General features: G+C 54.3%; 2 protein-coding genes and 1 long non-coding RNA gene across 14 annotated transcripts in view; 1 reads left to right on the top strand and 2 right to left on the bottom strand.

Annotated features, from left to right (window-relative positions):
* Nucleotides 1-53: 53 nt before the first annotated feature.
* Nucleotides 54-11,477, top strand: DTYMK (deoxythymidylate kinase). Of its 5 annotated transcripts, none has more exons than XM_001094132.5 (5): nucleotides 54-241; nucleotides 1,024-1,132; nucleotides 6,552-6,642; nucleotides 8,576-8,773; nucleotides 10,995-11,477. In XM_001094132.5, exons 1-5 carry the CDS (start codon nucleotides 112-114, stop codon nucleotides 11,103-11,105), a joined length of 639 nt encoding a protein of 212 aa, XP_001094132.3. In that variant the 5' UTR covers nucleotides 54-111; the 3' UTR covers nucleotides 11,106-11,477.
* On the bottom strand, nucleotides 8,399-13,332 carry LOC144333547 (uncharacterized). Its single transcript, XR_013402301.1, has 2 exons — nucleotides 13,230-13,332; nucleotides 8,399-12,662 (listed from the first exon to the last, which is right to left on the bottom strand). It is a non-coding gene; the product is annotated as an uncharacterized LOC144333547 (long non-coding RNA).
* A 24-nt stretch (nucleotides 13,333-13,356) lies between these two features.
* The window catches only part of ATG4B (autophagy related 4B cysteine peptidase), a 30,443-nt gene continuing 18,981 nt past the window's right edge, over nucleotides 13,357-24,818 (bottom strand). For all 8 annotated transcript variants that reach the window (XM_077958151.1, XM_077958153.1, XM_077958154.1 and 5 more), the window contains 7 exons: nucleotides 23,307-23,386; nucleotides 20,772-20,965; nucleotides 19,396-19,474; nucleotides 18,927-19,072; nucleotides 16,472-16,528; nucleotides 15,874-15,967; nucleotides 13,357-15,033 (listed from right to left, as the gene is read on the bottom strand). In XM_077958151.1, coding sequence (XP_077814277.1) covers nucleotides 14,960-15,033; nucleotides 15,874-15,967; nucleotides 16,472-16,528; nucleotides 18,927-19,072; nucleotides 19,396-19,474; nucleotides 20,772-20,965; nucleotides 23,307-23,386 — 724 coding nt within the window. In that variant the 3' untranslated portion in view covers nucleotides 13,357-14,959. The remainder of the gene's footprint in view (nucleotides 15,034-15,873; nucleotides 15,968-16,471; nucleotides 16,529-18,926; nucleotides 19,073-19,395; nucleotides 19,475-20,771; nucleotides 20,966-23,306; nucleotides 23,387-24,818) is intronic.

The raw sequence follows: 24,818 nt of genomic DNA, 5'->3' as shown, positions 1-24,818 counted from the left end.
ATCCGGCTGAGGCCGGGAAATGCGAGCCAATCACGGTGCGCGCTGTTGATGCCGGCCAATGGGAGCTCCGGAAGGAGGTGTGGAGACGCAGGGGGCGGGCGGTGGACAGTCATGGCGGCCCGGCGCGGGGCTCTCATAGTGCTGGAGGGCGTGGACCGCGCGGGGAAGAGCACGCAGAGCCGCAAGCTGGTGGAAACGCTGTGCGCCGCGGGCCACCGCGCCGAACTGCTCCGGTTCCCGGGTGGGTGCGCGCGGCGGGTGGGGGTGCGCGGCGGCTTTCGGCGCCTCTGCCTTCCCAGGGACTCTTTGCTCCTAAGCTTAGTTGCCTGCGGTCGACGTGCTGTGAACTGCGCGGTTTTTATTTTAAAAGATGGGCTCTCGCCGTGTCGGCCAGGCTGGAATGCAGTGGCGCCATCTCGGCTCACGGCAGCCTGGACCTCCCGGGCTCAAGCGATCCTCCCGCCTCAGCCTCCCGAGTAGCCGGGATCACAGGCGCGCGCCACCGCCCCCGGCCCACGCCGCGTGTCTTGAAGTGCGGGGTATGGTGATGACTGACGTGTAAACCCGCGCGAAACCGTGGTCTCGACCCCAAAAGTTTCCTCCAGTTCTTTTGTAGTCCATGTGTCATTTTTGTGGATGTTTCGGGTGTTGTGTTTTGTTTGATGACTGTTCGCGCTTTCAGGGGTTTTATAGCATATATTTTAAAGTTTTCAAGTGAAGCATTGACCTTAATCCTAGGCCACCCAGTCCACAAATTTTATAAATGCTTGCTTTGAAGTCTCCACTTTCTTCCCGAGTTCTTTTTTCCTAAAGCATTTTTCATCCCAGCTTGTCTGCAGATTGCTGTTCTTTCTCAGAGAAATTCCTTTGACTTCCGCAGAAGAGCCAAACCTGTCTAGAGATTTAGTAAAGTAAAACTCAAAGTGAGACTTGAGTCCAGGAGAAATTCAGCCCAAACTATATTGTCATGTAGAGGGAAAGCCTGATCTCACTTGTATTTTGTGTGTTTCTCTTTTTTTCTAGAAAGATCAACGGAAATCGGCAAACTTCTGAGTTCCTACTTGGAAAAGAAAAGTGACGTGGAGGATCACGCGGTGCACCTGCTTTTTTCTGCAAATCGCTGGGAACAAGTGTAAAAACCATTGTACATTGCTGCCCCTGCCCCGGCCACTTTCCTTCCTCCTGAGATACAGTGAATGCCGCACTTGATTCTGAATGACAATGACAGTCATGCTAGGGCCTCAGGTTCTTTTATTTAGCAGTCCTGTGATCAGAGGTGGTGAAGCCCCTAGTTCCCAAAGGGCACTAACGAATGCTGTTTCTTCCTCCTGCTCCCCACACCCCATAACTAATAGACTTAAGTTTTTCGGATTTTTTTAGACGGAGTTTCACTCTGTCACCAGGCAGAGGTGCGATCTCGGCTCACTGCAATCTCTGCCTCTCGGGTTCAGGGGATTCTCCTGCCTCAGCCTCCCGACTAGCTGGGACTACAGGCGCGTGCCACCACAGCCAGCTAATTTTTGTATTTTTAATTTATTTTATTTTTTAATTTAATTTTTGTATTTTTAGTAGAGACAGGGTTTCACGGTGTTGGCCAGGATGGTCTCTCTTGACCTTGTGATCTGCCTGCCTTGACCTCCTAAAGTTCTGGGATTACAGCAGGTGTGAGCCACCACACCTGGCCCTTTTTTTTTTTTATTTAAGACAAGGTATTGCTCTGTGGCCCAGGCTGGAGTGCAGTGTCACACGATCATGGCTCACTGCAGCCTCAACTTCCTAGGCTCAAGCAGTCCTCCCACCTCAGCATCCCGAGCAGGTTGGACCGTGCGTGCATGCTGCCAAGCCCAGCTAATTTTTTTTTTAAAGTAGAGTCAAGGTCTCACCATATCGCTCAGGCTGGTCTCAAACCCCTGGCCTCATAGACTTAATGTTTTAAAGATAGCTTTAGGTATACAGAAAAATTTATCAAAAAGTAGAGTATGTAGAGAGCTCCCTACATACTACCCCTGCCTTCCCCCTTCCCTATTATTTATGTGCTGTATTATGTTACATTTGTTAAAATTGATAACCGATATTGATACATTAGTAACTGAAGGTTATAGTTTATATGAACTCTCCTGCCACCTTTTTTGTTTTACGTCATCGTAGTAGGTTTCCTCTTCATTCAACACTTAATGTTCATGTGTGTTCTTTCAGATGTTTTTATGTTTATATACATATGTAGAAACTACTATAGTTAGAATTTTGTTTTTTAACATAAATGAGGTCATACCATACAAATTATTTGGCAACTTTCTAACTCTGCCTTACAGATTTCTGCACTGACAGATCCCCTAACTCTGCCCTTCTCATGCTTTTTCATTGTTGTAGCATGTTCTCTAGAAAAGTTGTTCCACGGTACATTTAGCCTGTTCCCTGCTGGTGAACTTTCACTGGTTCCTCCTCATCCGTGTTACATGAAACGCTGCATTATTCTCCTCTGGCTTAGCTTTGTGTCTTGCTTGGAAAGGCTATTCCCACTCGAAGTCTTAAATGAAAATGAGACAATTTTTATAATCTTTTTAACACGTCTAGATTTTATGGAGGCAATTGTTCTTCTGATTTTGCTTTTTGTGGCTTTGTAGAAAAGTGATGAAACACGTATATGTATGCCCAATTTAAAATGAAGAATAATCCTGATTTTACTTTTTAGATAATCTTATCCCAGGTACCCAAGGCTACATCTCTTTTGTCCATCTGTTCTGCTACAGGTTACTTGTTTCCCTAATAGATATTTAAGTTTCCTCTATGTCTAACCATGGCTTGGAGACAAGAGTCGCTGTGTTGCTCAGATTGGAGTGCAATGGCGCAGTCTCAGCTCACTGCAACCTCCGCCTCCCGGATTCAAGCAATTCTCCTGCCTCAGCTGCCTGAGTAGCTGGGATTACAGGCGCATACGACCATGCACAGCTAAGTTGTATGTTTTAGTAGAGATAGGGTTTCACCATGTTGGCCAGGCTGGTCTTGAACGCCTGACCTCAAGTGATCTTCCCACCTCGGCCTCCCACAGTGCTGGGATTACAGGCGTGAGCCACCATGCCCGACCAATAGTTCATGTCTTATTTTCCCTAATTAATAGTCCATTGTTTGGATGTACCATAGTTCATTCACCTACTAAAGGACATCTTTGTTGCTTCCAAGTTTTGGCAGTTATAAAACCATTATAAACATCCTCATGCAGGGTTCTGTGTGGTCATAAGCTTTCACTTCTTTTGGGTAAATGCCAGGGAATACCATTGCTTTAATATGTGGTAAGACTGTTATTTTTGTAAAGAACTGCTAAACCATGGGTGTCCAGTCTTTTGGCTTCTCTGGGCCACAGTGGAAGAACTGTCTTGGGCCACGCATAAAATACACTAACAATTGCTGATGAGCTTAAAGAAAAAAATCTCATAATGTTTTAAGAAAGCTTATGGATTTGTGTTGGGCTGCATGCAGCCTGGGGGCCTCGGGTTGGATAAGCTTGTGCTAAACTGTCTTCCAGAGTGGCTGCAGCATTTTGCATTCTCCTCAGCAGTGAACGAGGGTTCCTACTGCTCCAGATCCTCACCAGCATTTGGTGGTGTCAGTGTTCGGATGTTTGCCATTCTGAAAGGGGTGTGTGGTACCTCATTGTTCTGGTTTGCGTTTCCCTGTTGACGTATGATGTGGAGTATCTTTTCATATGCTTGTTTGCCATCTGTATATCTGGTTTCATGAGGTATCTGTTAAGTGCTTTGGCCCACTCTTTTTTTTGGGACGGGGTCTCAACCAGGCTGGAGTACAGTGGCACGGTCTTGGCTCACTGCAGCCTCTACCTCCCAGGCTCAAGCGATCCTCCTGCCTTAGCCTCCCAAGTAGCTGGGACTACAGGTGCATGCCACCATGCTACGTTTTGTATTTCTTTTTTTTTTTTTCCTCTTGAGACAGTTTCTTTTTCATCGCCCAGGCTGGAGTTCAGTGGGGCGATCTTGGCTCACTGCAACCTATGCCTCCCAGGTTCAAGCAATTCTCCTTTCTCAGCCTCCCAAGTAGCTGGGATTACAGGTGCCTACTACCATGCCCGGCTAATTTTTCTATTTTGTAATTAGTGATGAGGTTTCACTATGTTGGCCAGGCTGGTATTGAACTGACCTCAGGTGATCCACCCACCTCAGCCTCCCAAAGTGCTGGGATTACAGGCGTGAGCCACCGTGCCTGGCCAATTTTGTATTTTTTGAGGAGATGTGGTTTCACCATGTTGTCCAGGTTGGTCTCAAATTCCTGGCCTCAAGTGATGAACCATGCCTACGCCTCCCAAAGTGTTGGGAATATAGGCATGAGCCATCACGCCCAGCCTTGACCCACTTTTTAAGGGGGTTGGTTGTTCTCTTATTTTTGAGTTTTAAGAATTCTGTGTATGCTTGAGATACCAGTCCTTTATAAAACGTGTCTTTTATACGTATTTTCTCCCATGCTGTGGTTTGTCTTTTCCTTTTCTCTTCTTTTTTTAGACAGGGTCTCTCTTTGTCATGCAGGCTGAGTGCAGTGCACAATCACAGCTTACTGCAGCCTCGACCTCAAGTGATCTTCCCACCTCAGCCTCCCAAGTAGCTGCAGCTACAGGCATGTTAACACACCTGGCTAATGTTTGTAAAATTTTTTTGTAGCGATGGAGTCTCACCATTGTTGCCCAGGCTGGTCTTGAACTCCTGGACCCAAGCAATCCTCCTGTCTTGTTTCCCAAAGTGCTGTGATTAGAGGCATGAGCCACCCTGCCCAGCCTTATTTATTTATTTTTTTTAAAGAGAAATGTCTTGCTCTGTTGCCTAGGCTGGAATGTTGTGGCATGATCACAGCTTACTGTAGCCTTAAACTCCTGGGTTCCAGTGATCCTCTTGCCTCAGCCTCTGGAGTAGCTAGGACTATAGGTGCATGCCACTATCCCTGGCTGATGTTTACATTTTTTGTAGAGATGGGGGTCTTACTGTTGTTGCTCAGGCTGGTCTCAAACACCTGGCCTCAAGGGATCCATCCCGCCAAATGGCTTCCAAAAGTGCTGGGCTCACAGGCATGAGCCACCACACCCGGCTTCCGTTCCTTCTCTTGACTGTGTCTCTCACAAAGCAGAAAGTTTTCTATTTTCGTGAAGTTCATCTTAATCAACTCTCTCATTGGTTGTACCTTTGGTTTTGTATCTAAACAGTCTGCCAAACCCCAGGTGATCTAAGTTTTCTCCTGTGTTATTGTCTAGGAGTTACATAGTTTTGCATTTAACATTTGGGTCTGTGATTCATTTTGTCTTTTTTTTTCCCCCCCTTTTTGTGGAGAACAGGGTCTCACTATATTACCCAGGCAGGTGTTGAACTCCTGGGCTCAAGCTCTCCTCCTGCCTCTGCCTCCTTGAGAGCTGGGATTACAGGCGTGAGCCACTGTGCCGGCCTGTGATTCATTTTGAATTTATGTTTGTGGAGGGTATACGGTCTGCTCTAATTTATGCTGTTTCATGAGGATGTCCAGTTGTTCCAGCAGCGTTTGTTGAGGAAATTGCCTTTGCGCCATTGCGTCCTTCTGCTGCTTTGTCAGAGGCCAGTTGACTCCTTATGTGGGTGCCCCTATGATTTGAAGGCCCCAGTGAGACTGGCTGAGTCGATTGAATCAGACTTTTCTTTCTCTGTCTTGAGCAGTGCTTCTCACTAGTGTCGGGTCCCATGTCTTTGTACATCCGTGATCTTGGTGGCTGTAGGGGTGATGGTGGACTTGTGGTATTTGGTAGAGAACATCCTTGCAGTCCAGGTTAGGGGTCATAAGCATGGACGAGTCACCTGCTGGCTGTACCCGCGCTTCCCCTGCCACCATCCTCTGCTCTCTTCTTTGCCTGTGCTTCTTTGCCTGTGCTTTCCTCTTCCTGGACAGGGTAGTGCTGGCCTTTCTGCCCAGACGGCTGACAATGCTTCCCCTTTCCCTTGCGGTGTTTCTGGAACATTGAAGTTTACCAGTTGTGTTTGTTACTATTTAGTGAGGTTATCTTTTCCATGTCGGGTTTTGTTGGAGGTGTGGGAATGGCATCTTCTGGAGAAGATCCCGACCTTTTTGGATTAAAAATAAGGTTACAAATCACTGTGCTGTATCTGTTGTCGTATGAGATTTCTGAGTTGTATTGTTGGGATAAATTTTTTTTTTTTTTTTGAGATGGAGTCTCGAGACGCTCCGTCACCCCGGCTGGAGTGCAGTGGTGTGATCTCGGCTCACTGCAACCTCCACCTCCTGGGTTCAAGCAGTTCTCCTGCCTCAGCCTCCTGAGAAGCTGGGATTACAGGTGCCTGCCACCATGTCCAGCTAATTTTTTGTATTTTTAGTAGAGATGGGGTTTCACCGTGTTAGCCAGGATGGTCTCGATCTCCTGACCTTGTGATCCACCCGCCTCAGCCTCCCAAAGTGCTGGGATTATAGGCGTGAGCCACCACGCACGGCCTGTTGGGATAATTTAAGCTTGACAGTTCAAGGCCCTATGAAACCAGAACCAGGGCTCAGGAGCATCCTCTGTTTTTCAGGCCCTTAATTAAGGAAAAGTTGAGCCAGGGTGTGACCCTCATCGTGGACAGATATGCATTTTCTGGTGTGGCCTTCACCGGTGCCAAGGAGGTGAGTGCCACTTGGCCTCCTGTCGGGCGAGCACAGGTGTGTGGACCCAGGACTGCCCTTGAATGCGAGTACGAGTGACATGCCTCCGATTACTCTGCAGAGTTTTGTGATTCTTAAATTCCTTTTATCTCTTTGCTAGATTAATTTGGTTTTATCAATAAGAAGAGCAAACATTTATGCAGCTAGAGATTGTTTCACAGATAGAACCACAGTTGTTATTTGGATTATATTTTCCATATGCTTTTCTTTTTTTTTTTTCTTTGAGATGGAGTCTCATTCTGTCACCCAGGCTGGGTGCAGTGGTGTGATCTCAGCTCATTGCAACCTCTGCCTCCTGGGTTCAAGCGATTATCGTGCCTCAGTCTCCCGAGTATCTGGGATTATAGGCACACGCCACCGTGCCCAGCTAAGTTTTGTATTTTTAGTAGAGACGGGGTTTTCCCATGTTGGCCAGGCTGATCTCAAACTCCTGACCTCAAGTGATCCACTCATCTCGGCCTCCCAAAGTGCTGGGATGACAGGCGTGAGCCACTGCGCCCAGCGCCCAGATGCATTTTCAAAGATGGTTCATTTGTAGTACTTTTTTTTCCCCTTTTTTTGCAAGAGGGGGTCTCCCTCTGTTGCCCAGGCTGGAGTGCAGTGGAACAATCAAAGCTTGCTGTAACCTTCAACTCTTGGGCCCAAGTCATCCTCCTGCCTCAGCCCCTCAAAGTGCTGGGATTACAGCTGTGAGCCACTGCGCCCAGCTCTGTCCCTTAAAGAGACAGTAAAAAGAAAGATAATGTGGTTATGTTTCATGATAACCACCCTTACTTTTTATTTTTATTTTATTTTTGGATGGAGTCTCGCTCTGTCACCCAGGCTGGAGTGCAGTATGAGTGGTGCGATCTTGGCTCCTGTCTCAGCCTCCCGAATAGCTGGGACTACAGGCGCCCGTCACCAAGCCTGGCTAATTTTTTGTATTTTTAGTAGAGACAGGGTTTCACCGTGTTAGCCAGGATGGTCTTGATCTCCTGACCTTGTGATCTGCCCGCCTCAGCCTCCCAGAGTGCTGGGATTACAGGTGTGAGCCACCGTGCCTGGCCACGCCCTTACTTTTTAATTCTGCCATTTCTCATGTGTTAGCTTGAGTCCTTCCCCTCTGAAGTATTAAGTTGTGTAATAAGGAGAACAAGACTCATGATTCCTTTGCTTCTTCCTGCTGTGCGGATCGACTGACAGCCGCAGGCCCTGTGGGAGGTGCTGGTGGACGCCTTCCCTCAGCTTATGGTGCTGTTGTGTGATGACCTGGAGTCACAGCCTTTCCAGTCCTACCTTTCCTCCGGAAACAGGACAGCATTTGGAGGGAGATGGGATGAGTAAGGGAGGGACAGAGGGTGTTTGCACAGCCCTGGCAAGGAGGGCCAGTGGGGGAGGCTAGGCTGGCACAGGGCTGGCACACAGCAGGCTCTAGGAGTTTGTCTCCTTCCTGTTCTTCCATGGGGGATGAGACCCTGGCCTGTGTATGGCAGAAAGGACACTGCCAAGGACCCCGTGCCTGTGTCCGGACCCAGCTGCTCTTTGCCGTAGGCGTCCTAGGCCGGGGGTCTCCAGGGGCTCTGTACATAGGCTGTTTCCTCCTGGCCACCGGGCCTGTAGCTGCGCTGGGAGGGCCTCCGTGGGGCCTGGGCTGTGGGTGGCGGGGACCGGGAGCCATTCTACCTGCCTACGTTTCTGTCCACTTGTCTGTTTACAAAGGAAAAACGAGAAGGTGACATTGGAGAAAGCAAAACCTTTAATTTGAGGTTTTAAAAATTAAACACGAGCCACCATATAAACAGTCTCACGTCTTGGTGCCTCACCAAATGTCCCCAAATTTTTTCCCGTTTTTATGACTTTTGAAACAAAAACCTAGACCACACTAAGCTTTAACTGTTGGGTTCTTTGTTGGCAGAATTTTTCCCTAGATTGGTGTAAACAGCCAGACGTGGGCCTTCCCAAACCCGACCTGGTCCTGTTCCTCCAGTTACAGTTGGCAGATGCTGCCAAGCGGGGAGCGTATGGCCATGAGCGCTACGAGAACAGGGCTTTCCAGGAGCGGGCCCTCCAGTGTTTCCACCAGCTCATGAGAGACACGACTTTGAACTGGAAGGTGAGAATCCCAGAACTGCACAGTAGGAAGTAGGAACCGTCGAGCAGTGGCTCAGGATTACACCCTGTGGTGACTGGCACAGGCGCACCAGCAGAGCTGCTGCCGTTCTGTCTGGTCTTCCCAGATGCGGAGCCCCGGGAGTAGTCGTTCAGGGGTTCTCAGTGCCAGCAAATTCTTTTTTTTTTGAGACAGAGTCTTGCTCTGTCGCCCAGGCTGGGGTGCAGTGGCGCCATCTCGGCTCATTGCAACCTCCACTTCCTGGGTTCAAGTGATTCTCCTGCCTCAGCCTCCCGAGTAGCTGGGATTACAGGCACCTGTCATCATGCCTGGCTAACTTTTTTTGCATTTTTGTAGAGACAGGGTTTCTCCACGTTGGTCAGGCTGGTCTCCAACTCCTGACCTCAGGCGATCTGTACGTCTCGGCCTCCCAAAGTACTGGGTTTATAGGTGTGAACCACTGCACCCAGCTAGTGCCAGCAAATTCTAATCCGGTGAGTTTTGCTAAATGTTGACATTTGGCGCTTTGTCTGGTGGGTCAGGTGAGAGTCTGCACAATCCTCCACAGCCTCAGCCCCTCTTCAGACATGAGTGCCAGGCTGTTCCTGCCACTGTCCTCTGGTGCAGGCCTCCCGCTGGGCGTGGGCGCTGCGGCCGTACCTGGCTGAGTTCAGGAGGGTGCCGTGTGCTGGCTTTCCCTTCAGCCCTGCCTCCTTCAGTCTCAGCAGTCCCAGGTCTGGCTCTACTCTGTCTACTCCCAGGACGCTGGGCTCTCCCCTCCCAGTGGACACGCAGGCACGCCTCTGCTCCTCCCAACCACAGCCCCCACCTCTCCCCCAGGCTCCAGTCGCCTGTGCCCACCGCCGCCCACGTGGCCTCTTTCCAGACAGCAGCCACGGCTTCTGGCACGTCCGGCGCCAGCACTGTCGTCGTGGCCACGGCCCGCAGAGCTTCTGTCCCTTGAGCTCCACACAGCAGTGCTCGAGGGCCTGCCCCAGCCTGACCGGCTGTGCCTGCAGATGATGCTGGTCACAGCTTTTCGTTTCCCGGAACACAGGCGGGATAGCAGCACCCTTTTCTGGCCGTGCGGCATTCCCTCTGGCAGTCAGCTGCCCGGAGAGGCTCATCTTGGGTGGTTCTGGGCGACAGCTGTGTGGCTGCACAGTGGCCGGTGAGTGGCATCTGGGAAGGCGGCTTTTGTGTAGAGGGTCACTCTCCTTCCATCACAGTCACACCTCATGAAATGGTTAGACTCTTCCCAGTGCCTTCCACGCTTCTGGCAGATTTTCTAGAATTTGCTGTTGAGGTTGAGGTTCAGAGAGGTGTGGGGTATCCCGGAAATCTCTCAAGAAGCTTGAGAAGGGTCCTGCGCCACCTGACAGCAGAAGCCGAGACGCCGTTGAGACGCCAGTGCTTCCGAGTTCCTCTCACTGCCTGCCTTGGTGCAGAGAAGGCCGTCCCGTGTGCTCATGCCCTCCCCACGTTCCTCGCACCATTCACGCCATTGTACGGCACAGCTGTTAGGACCAAATTCATCTTCCCCTCAGGGACGGGTCAGGCCCAGTGTTGCATCGGTCCTGTCTGGCTGCTGCGGAACTTCCTTACGTTCTAGGCAGTGCCCAGGAGCGTGGGCAGGGCAGGGTCTGCCCTCTGTGCTTCCCACTCACTGCTTGCGAGCGGTGGGCTGGGTGGGCCTGGCTGTGCTGAGGGCTATGCCTCACTCCTGCAAGTGGGCACTCATCGGGGTTGGGGTCACAAGGAGGCTCAGGTCGGCTGAGAGCAGGAGTGGGCAGTTGGCACGTCATGTTTCTCCTGCATCAGGGCTGTGGCAGGAATGCCGGGTGGCTTTGTACCGTGGGCACTATCAAGGTTGAGGTTCAGAGAGGTGTGGGGTATCCCAGAGGTCACCACACTGCCAGGAGGTTCAGGTTGGCCTTCCAGAGCCTGGCCTGTGTGAAATCCGCACGAGCACAGAGGACAGAATGAAACATGGTGTTGTTTTGAGACAGGGTCTTACTGCGTCACCCAGACTGGAGTACAGTGGTGCCAATTATTTTGCAGAGGTTGGGTGTCCCTGTGTAGCCCAGGCTGGTCTTGAACTCCTGGGTACAAGCAGTCCTCCCTCGTGGGCCTCCCAAAGTGCTGGGATTACAGGTGTGGGCTCCCACGCCCAGCCTGGAACGTGCTGATGAGCCTCTTTCTCCCGAAACCCCGGTGGGAACAGATGGTGGATGCTTCCAAAAGCATTGAAGCTGTCCACGAGGACATCCGTGTGCTCTCTGAGGACGCCATCCACACTGCCACGGAGAAGCCGCTGGGGGAGCTGTGGAAGTGACCCAAGGCTGCCCACTGGAGACGCCTCTCCCCTGTAGTCCCTCGAGAGGTGGGAGGCCCGCGGAAGGCCCCGTCTCCAGCGGTATCCAGAGCCCACGACTTCAGGAGCTCTTTCCCGGCAGCAGAGATCTGCACGCTGCCTCTTCTGCCCCGGGCGGGGGTGTGGTGGGGACCTTGGCAGTATAGACATGAGCAGAGTGATGGAGCAGTCTCCTGCCCTCTCGCTGCCATCAGTGTCCTGATGGTACTCTGTTGTATTTTTTACTGAAGTTCAGTGATAACTCTGAGTAGTTTCATTGTGATCACTGTAAATGGTAATCAGTTGGAATTCTCCTAAATGTCTTCTAGACACTAGTAAAAATTGACCTGAAAATTGTTTGTGGAACGCTTCACTTTTCTTAGACTGAGGACAGAGCTGGCTTTGAATGGGAGAGAAGCGCCTTCATTGGGCCCAGTAGGGCCTTTCTGGACCTTAGTTCCTGCCTAGTTGAGGGAGTCCCACTGTGGGTCTGAACGGTTGCAGCCATGCCCTGGGCTCCAGCCAGGCTACGCCCGAGTGTCACCACAGCTTACATCCTGAACTCACCGAAGTTAACTCTGCTATTTTCATTGCAACCCTGGAGCTTAACTTTTCATCCTATCCCTTTTTATTTTTTTGGAAACAGGGTCTCACTGTCACCCAGGCTGGAGTGCAGTGGCACGATCGTGGCTCACTGCAGCCTTCTGCAGACCTGCTGGGCTCAGGTGATCCTCCCACTTCAGCCTCCTGAGTAGGTAGGCCTACAGGCCTTCACCATGCCTGGCTAATTTTTTTATTTTTTGTAGACAGGATTTTGCTATGTTGCCAGCCAGGCTCATCTCAAACTCCTGGGCTCAAGTGATCCACCTGCCTCGGCCTCCCAAAGTGCTGGGAGTACAGGCATGAGTCACCGTGCCTGGCCCATTGCATTCCCTTTTAAGAGACACTTGGAATGATTTGACACTCCTGGTAGAATCTGTCCCACAGAGCACTTTTTGGGTAGAGAGCAGCATACAGTGTGCTGGAGTGGAAGGCAGGCAGGGTCCCCCATCTGTGGGGGCAGCAGCTGTGGGTCTCAGTATCTTTCTGTGGCCAAGAGACAAATCCAGGCAAAACAAAAGGATTTCACTTGGGTAAGCATTGCCAGGGGCTGTGGGACGGGCCTGGGTGAGGAACCTTCAGATGGGAGACCTTTCTGGACTATCCAGGTGGGCCCAGTGTCATCACAGGGGCCTTTTTTTGTTGTCTTAAGACGAGGTCTGGCTCTGTCGCCCAGGCTGGAGTGCAGTGGTGCAGTCTTGACTCACTAGCCTCTCTTTCCTGGGCGCAAGTGATCCTCCCCCCTTAGCCTCCCAAAGTGCTGGGATTACAGGCTGGTGCCACCATGCCTGGCCCATCACAGGGGTCCGCCTAACAGGGAGGCAGGCCGTTCGAGTCAGGAAGTGAGATGCCAGCAACAGAAGCTGGAGAGATGCCATGTTGCTGGCTGTGAGGTTGGAAGAAAGCGCCATGAGCCAAGCAGTTTCTGGCATCCAGGAGCTAGAAAAGACACAGCAATGTTCTCCCCTAGAGGAGCAGCCCTGCCCACAGCACGAGGTGGCTCTCTGCCCTCCGGGTCTGGAAGAGGCTGTGCTGTTTCAGGCACTGAATGTGGTCATCTTCTAGAGCAGCCACAGGAAGCGAGTAAGAGCATCTGAGAGGCTGCAAGTCCTCAGCCAGCTCACCAGGGCCCCAGCAGTGCCCGCTCCTGTCTGGCTTTGGGCCCTTCGCACCTATACCAGGACTGCCCACAGGGACGCATTGGCCAGAGTGAGCGATGTCCTCACCAAGCCCCCTGCTGTGCCCCAGACATGGCCCTCCCACAGGCCAGGCCAGTCACTGCTCGCTTGGGGAAGGCTTTGCTGTGATTCAAATTGAGCCAAACCTACAACTCAGGGCACTTTCTGCAACTTCCTCCTGTTGAAGAATGGGAACCATTTTACTTTCCTAAAATCCTAGTTTCCTTGCACTTTTTCCTTCTAGGGTTGTATGAGAGGGCGGATGTCACGGCTCACAGACAGCCAGGCTACAGGCAGGACAGGCCGCCTGCCAGGGCTGGGGACGTACCTGCTCAGGCTCCCACAGCCCACCACGCAGGCAGCCACATCCTTTACGTGATGCTATGGGCTGAAACATTCACTTGGTTTTTTTCTGGAAATCACAATTATAACTTGAGGAAAAAATAGACACAAGGTTTGTTTTCTACTGAAACTTATTATTTGCCATTAAGAATTGCAAACTATACTACTAAGAATGAACAACATTCTCTTCATTAAGCCTTTTTCAAAACACACAAGAAAAAGCTCCCCTTTGGTCAAGGTGTTCCACACTCCCACTACAGCAGGCCCCCACAGCTCCCAGCACAGCGGTGCACCATGGACTCAGACGCAGAGCCCAAGGAATGAAGATCGCCCCAGCCTTCCCTCCTTCCCCACCCCAACTACACCCAAGGGAGAAAGGATACGAGGAAATAAACTATGTCTTGGGGGGGGACTGGGGATGGTGTCCTCTGCTACCCAGGTGGGTCACTCACTGCAGAGCGGGCGGCGTGTGTCCTGAGGGGATCTCCGGTCCCCACACCTATACAAGCAGCAGCAGCAGCGAGTCCTGCCAATGCCACAGTAGGTGCTCTTAAGAAAGGTGCCCATGCTCGCCGTGCCCACGCTCCCCAAGCCCTCCTGTTTACATTCCCTAGTGGGGCAAAGCCACTTCCCCAGGAAGGCAGCACAGCAGCGGGGCAGAGTGCACTCCGGGACCCAGGACAGCAGGTTACACAGGGTCAGGCGGTGGTGGGTTCTGGAATCAGGGCTGAGGTTCCGGAAATGCCACCAGAGGATGCCACCCTGTGATGTCTGCCCATCACACACCACAAGGCTCGGGTGGTTTTCCCCTTTGGGCCCTAAACCACCTAACACCTCAGTGACACAGGAGGGCAATTCTCAGCAAGGCAAGGACACAGGGAAGGCTCCTAGGAGAAGCACACTGTCCACCCCCGAGCCCAACTGTCACAGGTGGAGGCCCCGCCCCACCCCTCGCCACACCTGGGGAAGCCACCACAGAATGCCACAGCCCTGGAAAGGGACACTCTGAGGACAGGCACTCTAGCAACAGCCCCAGGACAGCCAGCCGCCCTTCTGCCCAGGCTGCCCACGCCGTGTCCTCTGCACGCCATCTTCAGGTTTCCCACACACCCACTTCCTGAATACTGCTCTCCCCAAAGCAACCTTTGCCTTTGTTCCTCCGACCTCATCTCCCACTGAGGTCGCCCTTGGTAACCAGGCTGGGCAGAGGACACAGCCATGGGCGCCCCCTTCGAGAGCAGCCCGGTCCTTGGGCGTGGGGCCGCAGCGTGGCTGCTGCTCCTCTCACGCCGGCCTGCACAGGTCTTCTGAGACTGACTCAGGAGGCGCCCCAGAAATTCATGTCTGTGTCTGACAACTTCAAACAGGACTTTAATTCCAAACCAACCACAGAACCGGCACCTGGGAGCAAGTGGGACTGAGGCCCAGGCGCTAACGCGGGGCTGGCAGTGTCCAGAGAACGCTCTGGAAGCTCCTGACAGACGGCTCCGTGTGCAGATGCACAGGCCCTGACGGGCACTCTGAGCTGGGCAGTCGGACACCAAGCAGTAAGGCCTCCCGGGCAGCGCAGCCTCAGTCCACAAGCGGAGCGGGTGGCCCTCTGGGGGGAGGCAGCACGGGGCGCGGCCCTCGGCAGGCGAGCGGGCGGGATGGATGAAGTGCGGCGGCACCAGGAGCCCCAGGCTCTCACAGGTGCCACCCCCGACCCCAGGATTTTCAAAGGGACAGGATTTCAAAGTCTTCATCTTCTGAGTCGAAGAATCTTTCCAGTCGCTCTACATCAGAAGAATCTAGAAGGAACAGGACATAGCTCATCAGGCATCTCAGGTGGGCTACTTCCGTGTGAGTCAAGTGCCCGTGGCATGGGGCAGACTGAGCAGCACCTGCTCTGCAGCCCCACCCTGAGGGGCCCACAGACGGCTGTCCCCAAGCAGCTGTGAAAAGGTCCAGGGTTGTGGAGACCTGCGAATATGGGGGGAGGGAGCAGGGAAGAGGAGCGGGGCAGGGTGAGGAAGACCGGGGCGGCGGGCACAATCTCAGGCCTGAGGGGGCCTCTGTCCTGTGTCTCCCACGCTGCACCCTGACCCTCGTGGTCATCAGGAGTGGTTCCACTGTCACTGCCTTGTAGAGCTTCTCATGGTGAGACAGGTACGAGGAGGACAAGCTCGCGGCCACACACTCGCTTCACTGCGCGAGCCCAGGCCGGATCCTTCGGCACGTTAGCCATGGTCCAAGGGGTCTACGCCACCCATGGCCAGTGGTGCCCAAGTGGACGAGTCCCCCACCCAGGACTGCGTCATCACAGAGTGTGTGTTCTGTCTGCTCCAGAGCCGTGAGGACCCCATGGGAGCACGCCCAGCTCCACAGTGCCCTGGGCAGGCAGCGCGGGTGGGGAAGGCGAGGGGGGTCCCGGGTTGCTGGGCGCAGGCTTGGAGGAGAGGACGCTCCAATCTGCCCCTGGTCTCACACGCAAACCACTGCCAAGTGCTCACAGTTGAGGCTCACACACACCTTAATAGTCAAAACCAAGGGGGCCAGGACTGGGGAAGCAAAGGCACAGACCGCACCCCCGAGGGACCCCACCTCCGAGGGACCCCACCTGGACTTGGCCCTGCAGCCGCAGTTCTCACCTAGGGACAGGTTCAGGACATCGGGGCAGGCCAGGTGTGAAGGCTGCTGCTCCACCAGCTCAAACATGGGCAGGGCGCCTCCGAGCAGAGACAGCTGTTAGTGAGACATGGTCATTAGGGGCAGCCTCACCCCAGTGCTTGCTGCAGCCAAGAGAAAGGGGCCAAACCTGACTGTCATTCCACTTCACTGATGAGAACAGAGGCAGCTTCCACACTCACAGCTACACGAGGACCCAGTGTGGCGATCAACACACAGTCTGACCACGATGGCAGAGGGGGATGGGCCACACGCACTCAGCCAGCGCAGCTCGGCACCCCATCACCACCCCCATCTCAACAGGAGACGGATGAGGACACTGGAAATCTCATTCTAAAGTCAACACGCAACATCCGTCCCCAGGGCTGTTAACCGTGTTGCCAGGTGGGCAATCCAGGACAGCCCACGCCGTTCAGCTGCACAGCTGTGCCAGGCAGGACAAAGCTCCCCGCCCCGTGAGGCTGCCTGAGACCTGGACGCTGGCCTTCGGCCCCTGCACACCCCGCTGCCTGTCTCCCTGGGCGGTCCAGCTCGGCTGCGGGTGGTGGGGCGGCTACAAACCTTTTTGACTTGCTGGCACCAGTCATTGAAGTCGTCTTCAGTCTTACAGAAAAACCCCTAAAACGAAATGACTATGAGCAGAACACCCACATCTGCAGTCGGCGAAGAGAGGCAGGGGCTCCCGTTCCCCCGGCCAGTGGCGCAGCAAAGGCCCCCAGCGTGCACGTGCTGGACACTCCGGCCTGTCTCGCCTCCTGGGGCCGGGAAGGGAGCCCCGAGGGTGCCCTGTGCACGGCCTGCTGCACCAGTGCCCGGCTCCCCTCAGGTTCCACTATGTTGCTCTGCCTTCATTCACCCATGAGATGGTATGTGGTGTGCATTTGTTAGGCCTCACCGATCTTCCAGGAATGAGGCAGGTTATGAGTTAGGGCCAAGTGCGACTGTGAGGCAGGGCCGCTGGGTCTCAGCCTTTACCCAGCATCTCCCTGGAAGCTTGGTGGCAACTGGTGGCAAAGGCCACTGAGAACTGCCACGGGGAGCCTCCTGCTGAGGAGACAGGGGACCTGCCGAGGATCACCCTAATCACATCCTTAAAGCTGCCGCCTGTAACGACGGTCACTAGGAAGCCGCCTGTAACGACGGTCACTAGGAAGCCGCCTGTAACGACGGTCACTAGGAAGCCGCCTGTAACGACGGTCACTAGGAAGCCACCTATAACGACAGTCACTAGGGATTAACGCTGCCAGACGTGCCGATGTTAACACAGGAAGAAAAAGAAACGGGGAAAACAAAGACGAAATGGGAGAAGTTCAAACTGGGCACTCCCTTCCTCTGAAGACGCCGTTTCCGCGGCCCCGGCTTGTGTGGGAGCACTCTCCCCGGGGGACAGGGGACGTTCCTCCTCCTCACGGGTGAGGACAGTTATCCCACCGGGCGGCCCCTTTGGTCTCAACTCCTCAATGTTCACGCGTCCGCTCCCGTCTCTAGCCTGACCTGACTCAGAGACTGCCAATCACTGTAAACCACCAAGCTGCATTTATGGTAACAAACATACTTAATTCTAGTTAGACGACGTATTCGTGACTAGGTTCTGGTAAGAAGTGTGAGCCAGGCCGGGCGCGGTGGCTCACGCCTGTAATCCCAGCACTTTGGGAGTCCGAGACAGGTGGACCACGAGGTCAGGAGATCAAGACCAGCCTGGCTAACACAGTGAAACCCCATCTCTATTAAAAATACAAAAAATTAGCCAGGCATGGTGGCGGGAGCCTGTAGTCCCAGCTACTCGGGAGGCTGAGGAAGGAGAATGGCGTGAACCTGGGGGGCGGAGCTTGCAGTGAGCCGAGATCACGCCACTCACTCCAGCCTGGGTGACAAGAGCGAGACTCCGTCTCAAAAAAAAAAAAAAAGTGTGAGCCACAGAGCTCTAGCCCATGTTCCCCACTCCTGCCACCCTGCCCAGCAGGTGCATAGAGCGTGGTGTGCGCTCTGGGGCTGGGCCACAGCTCAGAGACTGTGCCATTTCAGGCCCAGATCTGCCTTCTTCCTCCTAAACGGGGCAGAGCATCCACAACAGAGCCCCTGACTCAGTTAACTGCTCCCCTAAGCATGTCACTGTCATTCATGATTTCTAGGGGTTTTTCTTTGGTCTCTTTCACCATCAAATATATTTGAGGGCAGGCAGGTCTGCATAAATCACACACCAAAAATCACAACTAGGTAATCAAAATGGAGAAACAGGGAAGCTCGTTCTTAGGAAATCCCCCAGAGAGATCAAGTCAGAGCCTCCGGAAAACAAAAGGTGGTGCAGGAGGGGGTGGAGGGACCGCCCGTATGTCTGTGTGGGTGTGAGGAAGGGAGCACAGGAGTGGGTGGAGGGGCCGCCCGCGTGTTTAAACGTGGGTCTGAGGAAGAGGGCGCAGGAGGGGGTGGAGGGGCCGCCCGTGTGTTTAAACGTGGGTGTGAGGAAGAGGGCACAGGAGGGGGTGGAGGGGCCGCCCGTGTGTCTGTGTGGGTGTGAGGAAGGGGGCACAGGAGGGGGTGGAGGGGCCGCCCGCGTGTTTAAACGTGGGTGTGAGGAAGAGGGCGCAGGAGGGAGTGGAGGGGCCGCCCGTGTGTCTGTGTGGGTGTGAGGAAGGGAGTACAGGAGGGGGTGGAGGAGCCGCCCGCGTGTTTAAATGTAGGTGTGAGGGGAACACACCATGGCTCATACTCATCCACGCACACTCAGCACGTGCCCACACACGCTCACGCCCAGACACACCCTCTCCGGGCCACTCGAAGGCCATGAAGGCTGCGCAGGAGGTGGTGCCTGGGGGAGGGACGTGAAGGTGCGAGTTCAGGCTTCAGGCTCTTGTGCCCTTCAGAATCCCAACCCCGTGAACGCAATACTCATCCCAACACGTTGAAAAAAAACCAAAATGCAAAAATCTGAAGATTTTCTTCGTCATTCCCAAACAGCATTCAGTACAAGACGACTGGGAATACGGGCCTGAGTGCTCAGGAGACCGCCACGTACCACAGCGATGGACGGGTCGAGCTCCGCGATGCTCATGCGGCATGGCGGGTGCTGGCAGTGGAAGCTCTCGTCCGGGATGAAGCAGCTGCCAGTGGGCTCCACGGCCGGCTGCGTGGTGTGGGGGTCCAGGTAGATGAGCTCCTCACCTGGGAGGACGAGGCAGGCAGGCAGATGGGCGGCCAAGCCAGCAGAGGAAAGGGACAGAGGTGGCCGCGTTTCAGACCCACTGTACCCACATCATGCTGAGAAGCAGCGGGAAGGAGGAGGGGAGGGAGCAGAGGGCATGGGACCATCAGGGAACGGGGTATGCAGGAGGCTGCCAGCGGCCAGGCTGCACGTGAACCCCCCCACTCAGAGCATGCTGCTTTTCTACTGGTGGCCTCAAGTGACCACCTGGCGTGTGGGACCTGCTCACAGAATGCCCTTAAAGGGCACAGGCCCACAGGGACACGGTGGGAACTCGACTCACCAACGTAGCCGATGAAGTAGTGGGCGCTGTTGGGCTTCCCTCCGATGACGCCCAGGGACTGGGGCATCATGAAGCAGTGCTGTGGAGGGCGGGAAGCTGAGCACAGGTCCCAGGCGGGAGCAGACGGTCCCCCCACCCACTGCCATAGGGGGCCCAAGGGCCTGCTGAGACCCAACTGGGTGACACAAGAGGGGACAGGAGGGGACAAGGTCCCGAAGAACTTACTGTCCAGGAAAGACCACGGGACATCCTACAGGTGCAAGAAACCTAATCTGCAGGCTCGGCCCAGGGAAGCTTCATGTCGGAGGTGGGCTTTGGGGAGGCTGGGAGTGAGGGGGGCTGGCAGGAGATGTGAGCAGGGGTGGGGGAGGCGGCCCTGCTGAGTGCTTTGACCTGACAGGGCAGAAGCGATGGAGATGGGGCCCACGTGCGGGGGCAGCAGGGACACAACAGGGTGGGCAGAAGGCTGGAGGGAGGGGCCAAGTTCAGACAACTGAATAATTTTAACAGAAAGCTACATTTCAGTTCCATACAAATGTGACTCCTTAGTCTAAAATTTGAGTTAACTGAAGAAAGGATGGTTTTCCCTTCTGCTTTTTTTTTTTTTTTGAGATGGAGTCTCACTCTGTCACCCAGGATGGAGTGCAATGGCACAATCTCGGGTCACTGCAAGCTCTGCCTCTCGGGTTTAAGCGATTCTCCTGCCTCAGCCTCCTGAGTAGCTAGGACTACAGGTGTGTGCCAGCACGCCCAGCTGATTTTTGTGTTTTTAGTAGAGACGGGGTTTCACCATGTTGGCCAGGTTGGTCTCGAACTCTTGACCTCGTGATCTGCACGCTCCGGCCTCCCAAAGTGCTGGGATTACGAGCGTGAGCCACCGGGCCTGGCCCCCTTTTACTTTCATGACATGGGGGAGAGCCTGTGGCTGGAGTTCCTCACAGAGCCCCGCCCATCCCCAAGCCCAGCCCACAAGTCTCTTCACCACAGGCCAACCCACCCTCCAAAGGGAGCTCAGGCCAAGAGGGCTGTGGGGGAGTGGGGCGGGCATGCCTAGGGCACAGTGGAGACCTGGGAGGGGCAGGGTTCCCTGTCAGGCCAAGGAGTGGCACCTGGTTCCGAGGACCCCCTACAACAAGTGCCTCATGCTTTCATTCTCGACATTCGCCTTGACACTTGTAGAAGTAGAGCAGCATGTCTCCTGACGGACGTGCCTCACGCCCACCCACCCCTCAGGAAATGGTGTAAACCATGGTCGTTTACCCCTCCCCCGAGAGCTGGCTGCACAAACGGCCACGTGACGATGACGCACTGAAAGTGACTAAAAACTGGGAGAAGGGGACGAGGACCCAGGGCAAGCGCCGCATGGCAAGACCCACCTTCAGCGTCTCCACGTAGGCCTCGTTGATGTCCGTGAGCCCCAGGCGCAGGGGGATGAGAAGCACCAAGGGTCTCCACGGCGACGGCCTGTTGGTGACCTCAGCCCCCGCAGGGAATCCGTTGCAGTGCCGGTCGGAATCTGCAGGAAACGCAGCGGCTCCTGCACAGGGAACGCTGGTCCTGCACAACCTTCCTAGAAGGGGAGACACGCTTTCACTAACCAAGCACAGCTGCGCAAAAGTGCTCCCACAAGCAAGCAAATTATGATTGTGTAACAGAAAAAGGGCATTACAAAGCCAGGTACTTACACTGAAATTCAAACTTGGAAAATATAGAAAAGCGTAAGAAAATTTTTTCATAATCTTGCCACCAAGAGAAAAAAGACATATTTTCTATGCATACTTAATTTGTTTTATTGTGAAATAAAGCACACACACAGAACAGTACGAGAAAAAGCCATGTGCACTTCAGAGGAAAATCACAGAAATAAAAGTGCCTGCAGCCTGCCAGCCCGTACCCGCCCGCCAGCCTGTACCCGCGCAGCCAGTCAGGCGGCACCCGCGCAGCCCACCAGCCCGTACCCACCCACCAGCCCGCACCCGCCCGCCAGCCTGTACCCACGCAGCCCACACCCGCGCAGCCCACCAGCCTGGCTAGTGCCAGCACAGCCGGAACCTGCTCCCTCCGGGCCTCCTCAGCAACCTCTTTCCTTGCTCCCACCCCTTCCACCTACACACACCCGTGAGTCCGGAGAACTCATCAGCTGGAGGGTGAAGTGATGGGGAAGACACTCCAGGAGCACGGAGCATGCCCGGCACCTGGACTGAGGTTTCTCAGCACCACTCCCCACTCAGAGGAGCCAGACTGATTCCAGGGCTAGGCAGGGAACGTTCAGAGGCACCTGCAGCATCTGCTTAACCCAGAAAAACGCCACAACACAGCAAAAGACATCGCCAGACTGAGGTGGCCACTGGCCAAAGGTGGGACCATCAAGCATCCAAAAGATGGGCAGTGACAGGCGGCACACTGCACATTCAGTGAAGACGGACAGTGACACGCGGCACACTGCATCAAACAGAGGCAGGGAAGGGGTGCGTCTGTGACCCAGCACACACCTGTGCGGTGACCTGGCACACCCAGTCACAGGGCAGGACCCACTCCCACTGTGAATCTGTGACTCTGAATGAGGTCTTTCTCTTCTTTTTTTTTTTGAGACGGAGTCTCACTCTGTCGCCAGGCTGGAGTGCAGTGGCATGATCAAGGCTCACTGCAACCTCCGCCTCCCAGGTTCAAGCTTCCCAAGTAGCTGGGACTATAGGCGCGTACCACCTCAGCTTCCCAAGTAGCTGGGACTATAGGCGCGTACCACCATGCCCGGCTAGTTTTTTTATTTTTAATAGAGACGGGGTTTTGCCATGTTGGCCAGGTTGGTCTCGGACTCCTGACCTCATGATCCACCCGCCTCGGCCTCCCAAGGTGCTGGGATTACAGGTGTGAGCCACCGCGCCCGGCCTAAATGAGCTCTTTCTTAAGGAAAACTGGATTCAAGGCAATAGTGTACCTGTAGAACTTCAATAAAATTGGAATTGAGGGCGTTTTGAGAAGTTCCTTGGGAAAAAGGTGGCCCTGAGTAAAGGAAGGTGGTGAGGCTTTTTTTTTTTTTTTGAGACGGAGTCTCGCTCTGTCGCCCAGGCTGGAGTGCAGTGGCGCGATCTCGGCTCACTGCAAGCTCCGCCTCCCGGATTCACGCCATTCTCCTGCCTCAGCCTCCCGAGTAGCTGGGACTACAGGCGCCCACCACCGCGCCCAGCTAATTTTTTGTATTTTTAGTAGAGACGGGGTTTCACCGTGTTAGCCAGGATGGTCTCGATCTCCTGACCTCGTGATCCACCCGCCTCCGCCTCCCAAAGTGCTGAGATTACAGGCGTGAGCCACCGCGCCCGGCTGGTGAGGCATTTTTAAGAGTTCTCAGCTTGGCTACATCATGGAAGGTGAAACATGAATTTGGAACTCACTCAATGAGCCCATTTGTTAAAACTGAGCCACAGTTTTCCTCCTAGAGGTAAACGCTGCCACGCCTAGATTCCTTCAGGGTTGCAGCAGACCTTTCTTTCTTCCAGAAAGCTGAAAAGAGCTCTGCCTTCACGACACGCCTTTCGAGATGGTACAGCCAGAGGACTGCTGCATCTGTGGCACATCAAGGCACGCAACAGAACTTCACCAGAATTCCCACACGAGGGCGCCTGAGTACAGCATGCCTTCACTAATGATTTGTAACCAAGACACAAAACATGACGTGAGATACCCAGTCTCGGCCTCCAGAGAGCCTGGGCGCTCCTCTCTTGGTATGACCACCAGGAGAGGACAGCGGGGCCACTGTGCATCTGGCTTGGCATGCAGGCCCCACAGAGCTCCAGCACGGCACGGGGCGACTGACAACACTCGCCGAGGCTCCTGTGGAGACTCAGGCGAGGAAGTGCACGTGCTGCCCATAATTTCAACTTTCTTGTCCACAGAAACCCTGAGCCACTTACTGATTTCCTCCATCACAACGGTGTTGTCCATTGCTATGTGGACTGCCAAGGAGCTCCACGTGTCGAAGACAGCAAGCTTCCTACAGAGAGCAGAATGACCATAAGCTTTTGTACAATTCAAAGACGTCTCATCTTTGCAGTGACAGCTGTGGGAAGCGGTGTCGCGTTAGAGGTGCTTCTTGGATGAGAAGGGCCAAGGTTCCTAAAGTCCGGGGCATAGCCAATGCCACAGACAGGAAGAAAGCCCAGAGTAAATCTGCTTCTTCTCACCTGAGGCCCAGGGGGCCTGCCCTTGCCCCAGTCTCCACAGAGAGCACACACAAGAGGGTTTTGAGCAGCCTGGTTTCCTGGTCTCACTGGCACAGAGGCAAGAACTAGAACATGAACCCAGCTCTGAGACACTGTGAGTTTTGCCAACTTTGAGCAAGGCCTCCCAGCACCTTCATGCTCTGCTCTACTCTCCCTTCCACCAAACACGCTGAGCTGACAACCAAGGAACCTGAGTCCTTGCAGAGAAACCTGCAGCTTAGTGGGGAGCATGACTGTGCACACCAGTGAGGAGGAACCGTGGCCGCAGGAAGAGCAGATTCTGCAGCCAAAAGTCTAATGGGACTCTGATCTCCTCTCGGGTCTGGTGGAGGTGGGGTCAGAGGACCTCAACAAAAGGTAAAACAACAGAAAAGGCCCCGAGGCAGCAAGGCCCTGGTGCTCCTGGGAGCAGAATGGAAGACCTGTGGAGGGGAGTTGGGTGGGGTGGAGCACGGGACTGGGATGGCCACACAGGCCCTCCCAATGCTCAAGCCCAAAGGGGACACTGGGAGGACAGTCTGACCCCCACCCCCGACTCCACCACCTCCCTCCTCCCATCTCCAGCCCAGCTGCAGTGCAGAAGATGGGAGGACAGCTTGCTTCCCCGCCCCACCCCCACACCACCTTCCTCCTCCCACCTCCGGCCCAGCTGCAGCGCTGAAGATGCATCCACACTACAAGGGACACAGCGGCACTGGCAAAGGTGACCTGGCGAAGGGCAAACAAGGAAGCAGCAGCCACGTGGGCCGGTGGTCGGCACTGCAGAGAACAGTAACGCGGGAACGGGGAGTGGCGCTACTAACGTAGCTACCCCTGGGTGCCAAAGGGTACCTGCGCAGACATGGGGCGCAACCCAGGCAGGTGTGGGGGGAGCAGGGTCCAAGTGCCAGGGACCACACGTGCAAAGGCCCCGAGGCTTGGGTGTCCCCGGAGCACAAGGTGTCATGCCAGGGAGGTGGGGTAGAGCACCCCGCCTGAGTCAGCAGCGAAGTGCCAGGGCAGTTCAGGGCAGAGCAGTGGCCAATGTGTCTGATGCAGATGACTCTGCTGTTATTTGCTAAAGAGACTCTAGGATGACAAAGAGAGAAGGAAGATCAACAAGAAGGAAGAAGATGGGGCTTGGTTGGACCAGCACAGGGAGTTAAAGGATGAACGCTGGTCAGAGTCTGGACATATTCTGAACGGCCCATTGAAAGAAAGAGG

The sequence above is a fragment of the Macaca mulatta genome, chromosome 12, assembly GCF_049350105.2.
Source record: "Macaca mulatta isolate MMU2019108-1 chromosome 12, T2T-MMU8v2.0, whole genome shotgun sequence".
NCBI lineage: Eukaryota > Metazoa > Chordata > Mammalia > Primates > Cercopithecidae > Macaca > Macaca mulatta.
Note: the sequence above shows the minus strand (reverse complement) of the source record. Positions and strands in the feature narration are given on the sequence as shown.

Bases quoted from the DNA above. Each gene is read 5' to 3' on its own strand.
- DTYMK (XM_015111561.3), top strand. From the start codon at position 112: ATGGCGGCCCGGCGCGGGGCTCTCATAGTGCTGGAGGGCGTGGACCGC. The intron at 242-1,023 runs GTGGGTGCGCGC...CTTTTTTTCTAG, and splicing joins CGAACTGCTCCGGTTCCCGG to AAAGATCAACGGAAATCGGC. The intron at 1,133-6,551 runs GTAAAAACCATT...TCTGTTTTTCAG, and splicing joins GCAAATCGCTGGGAACAAGT to GCCCTTAATTAAGGAAAAGT.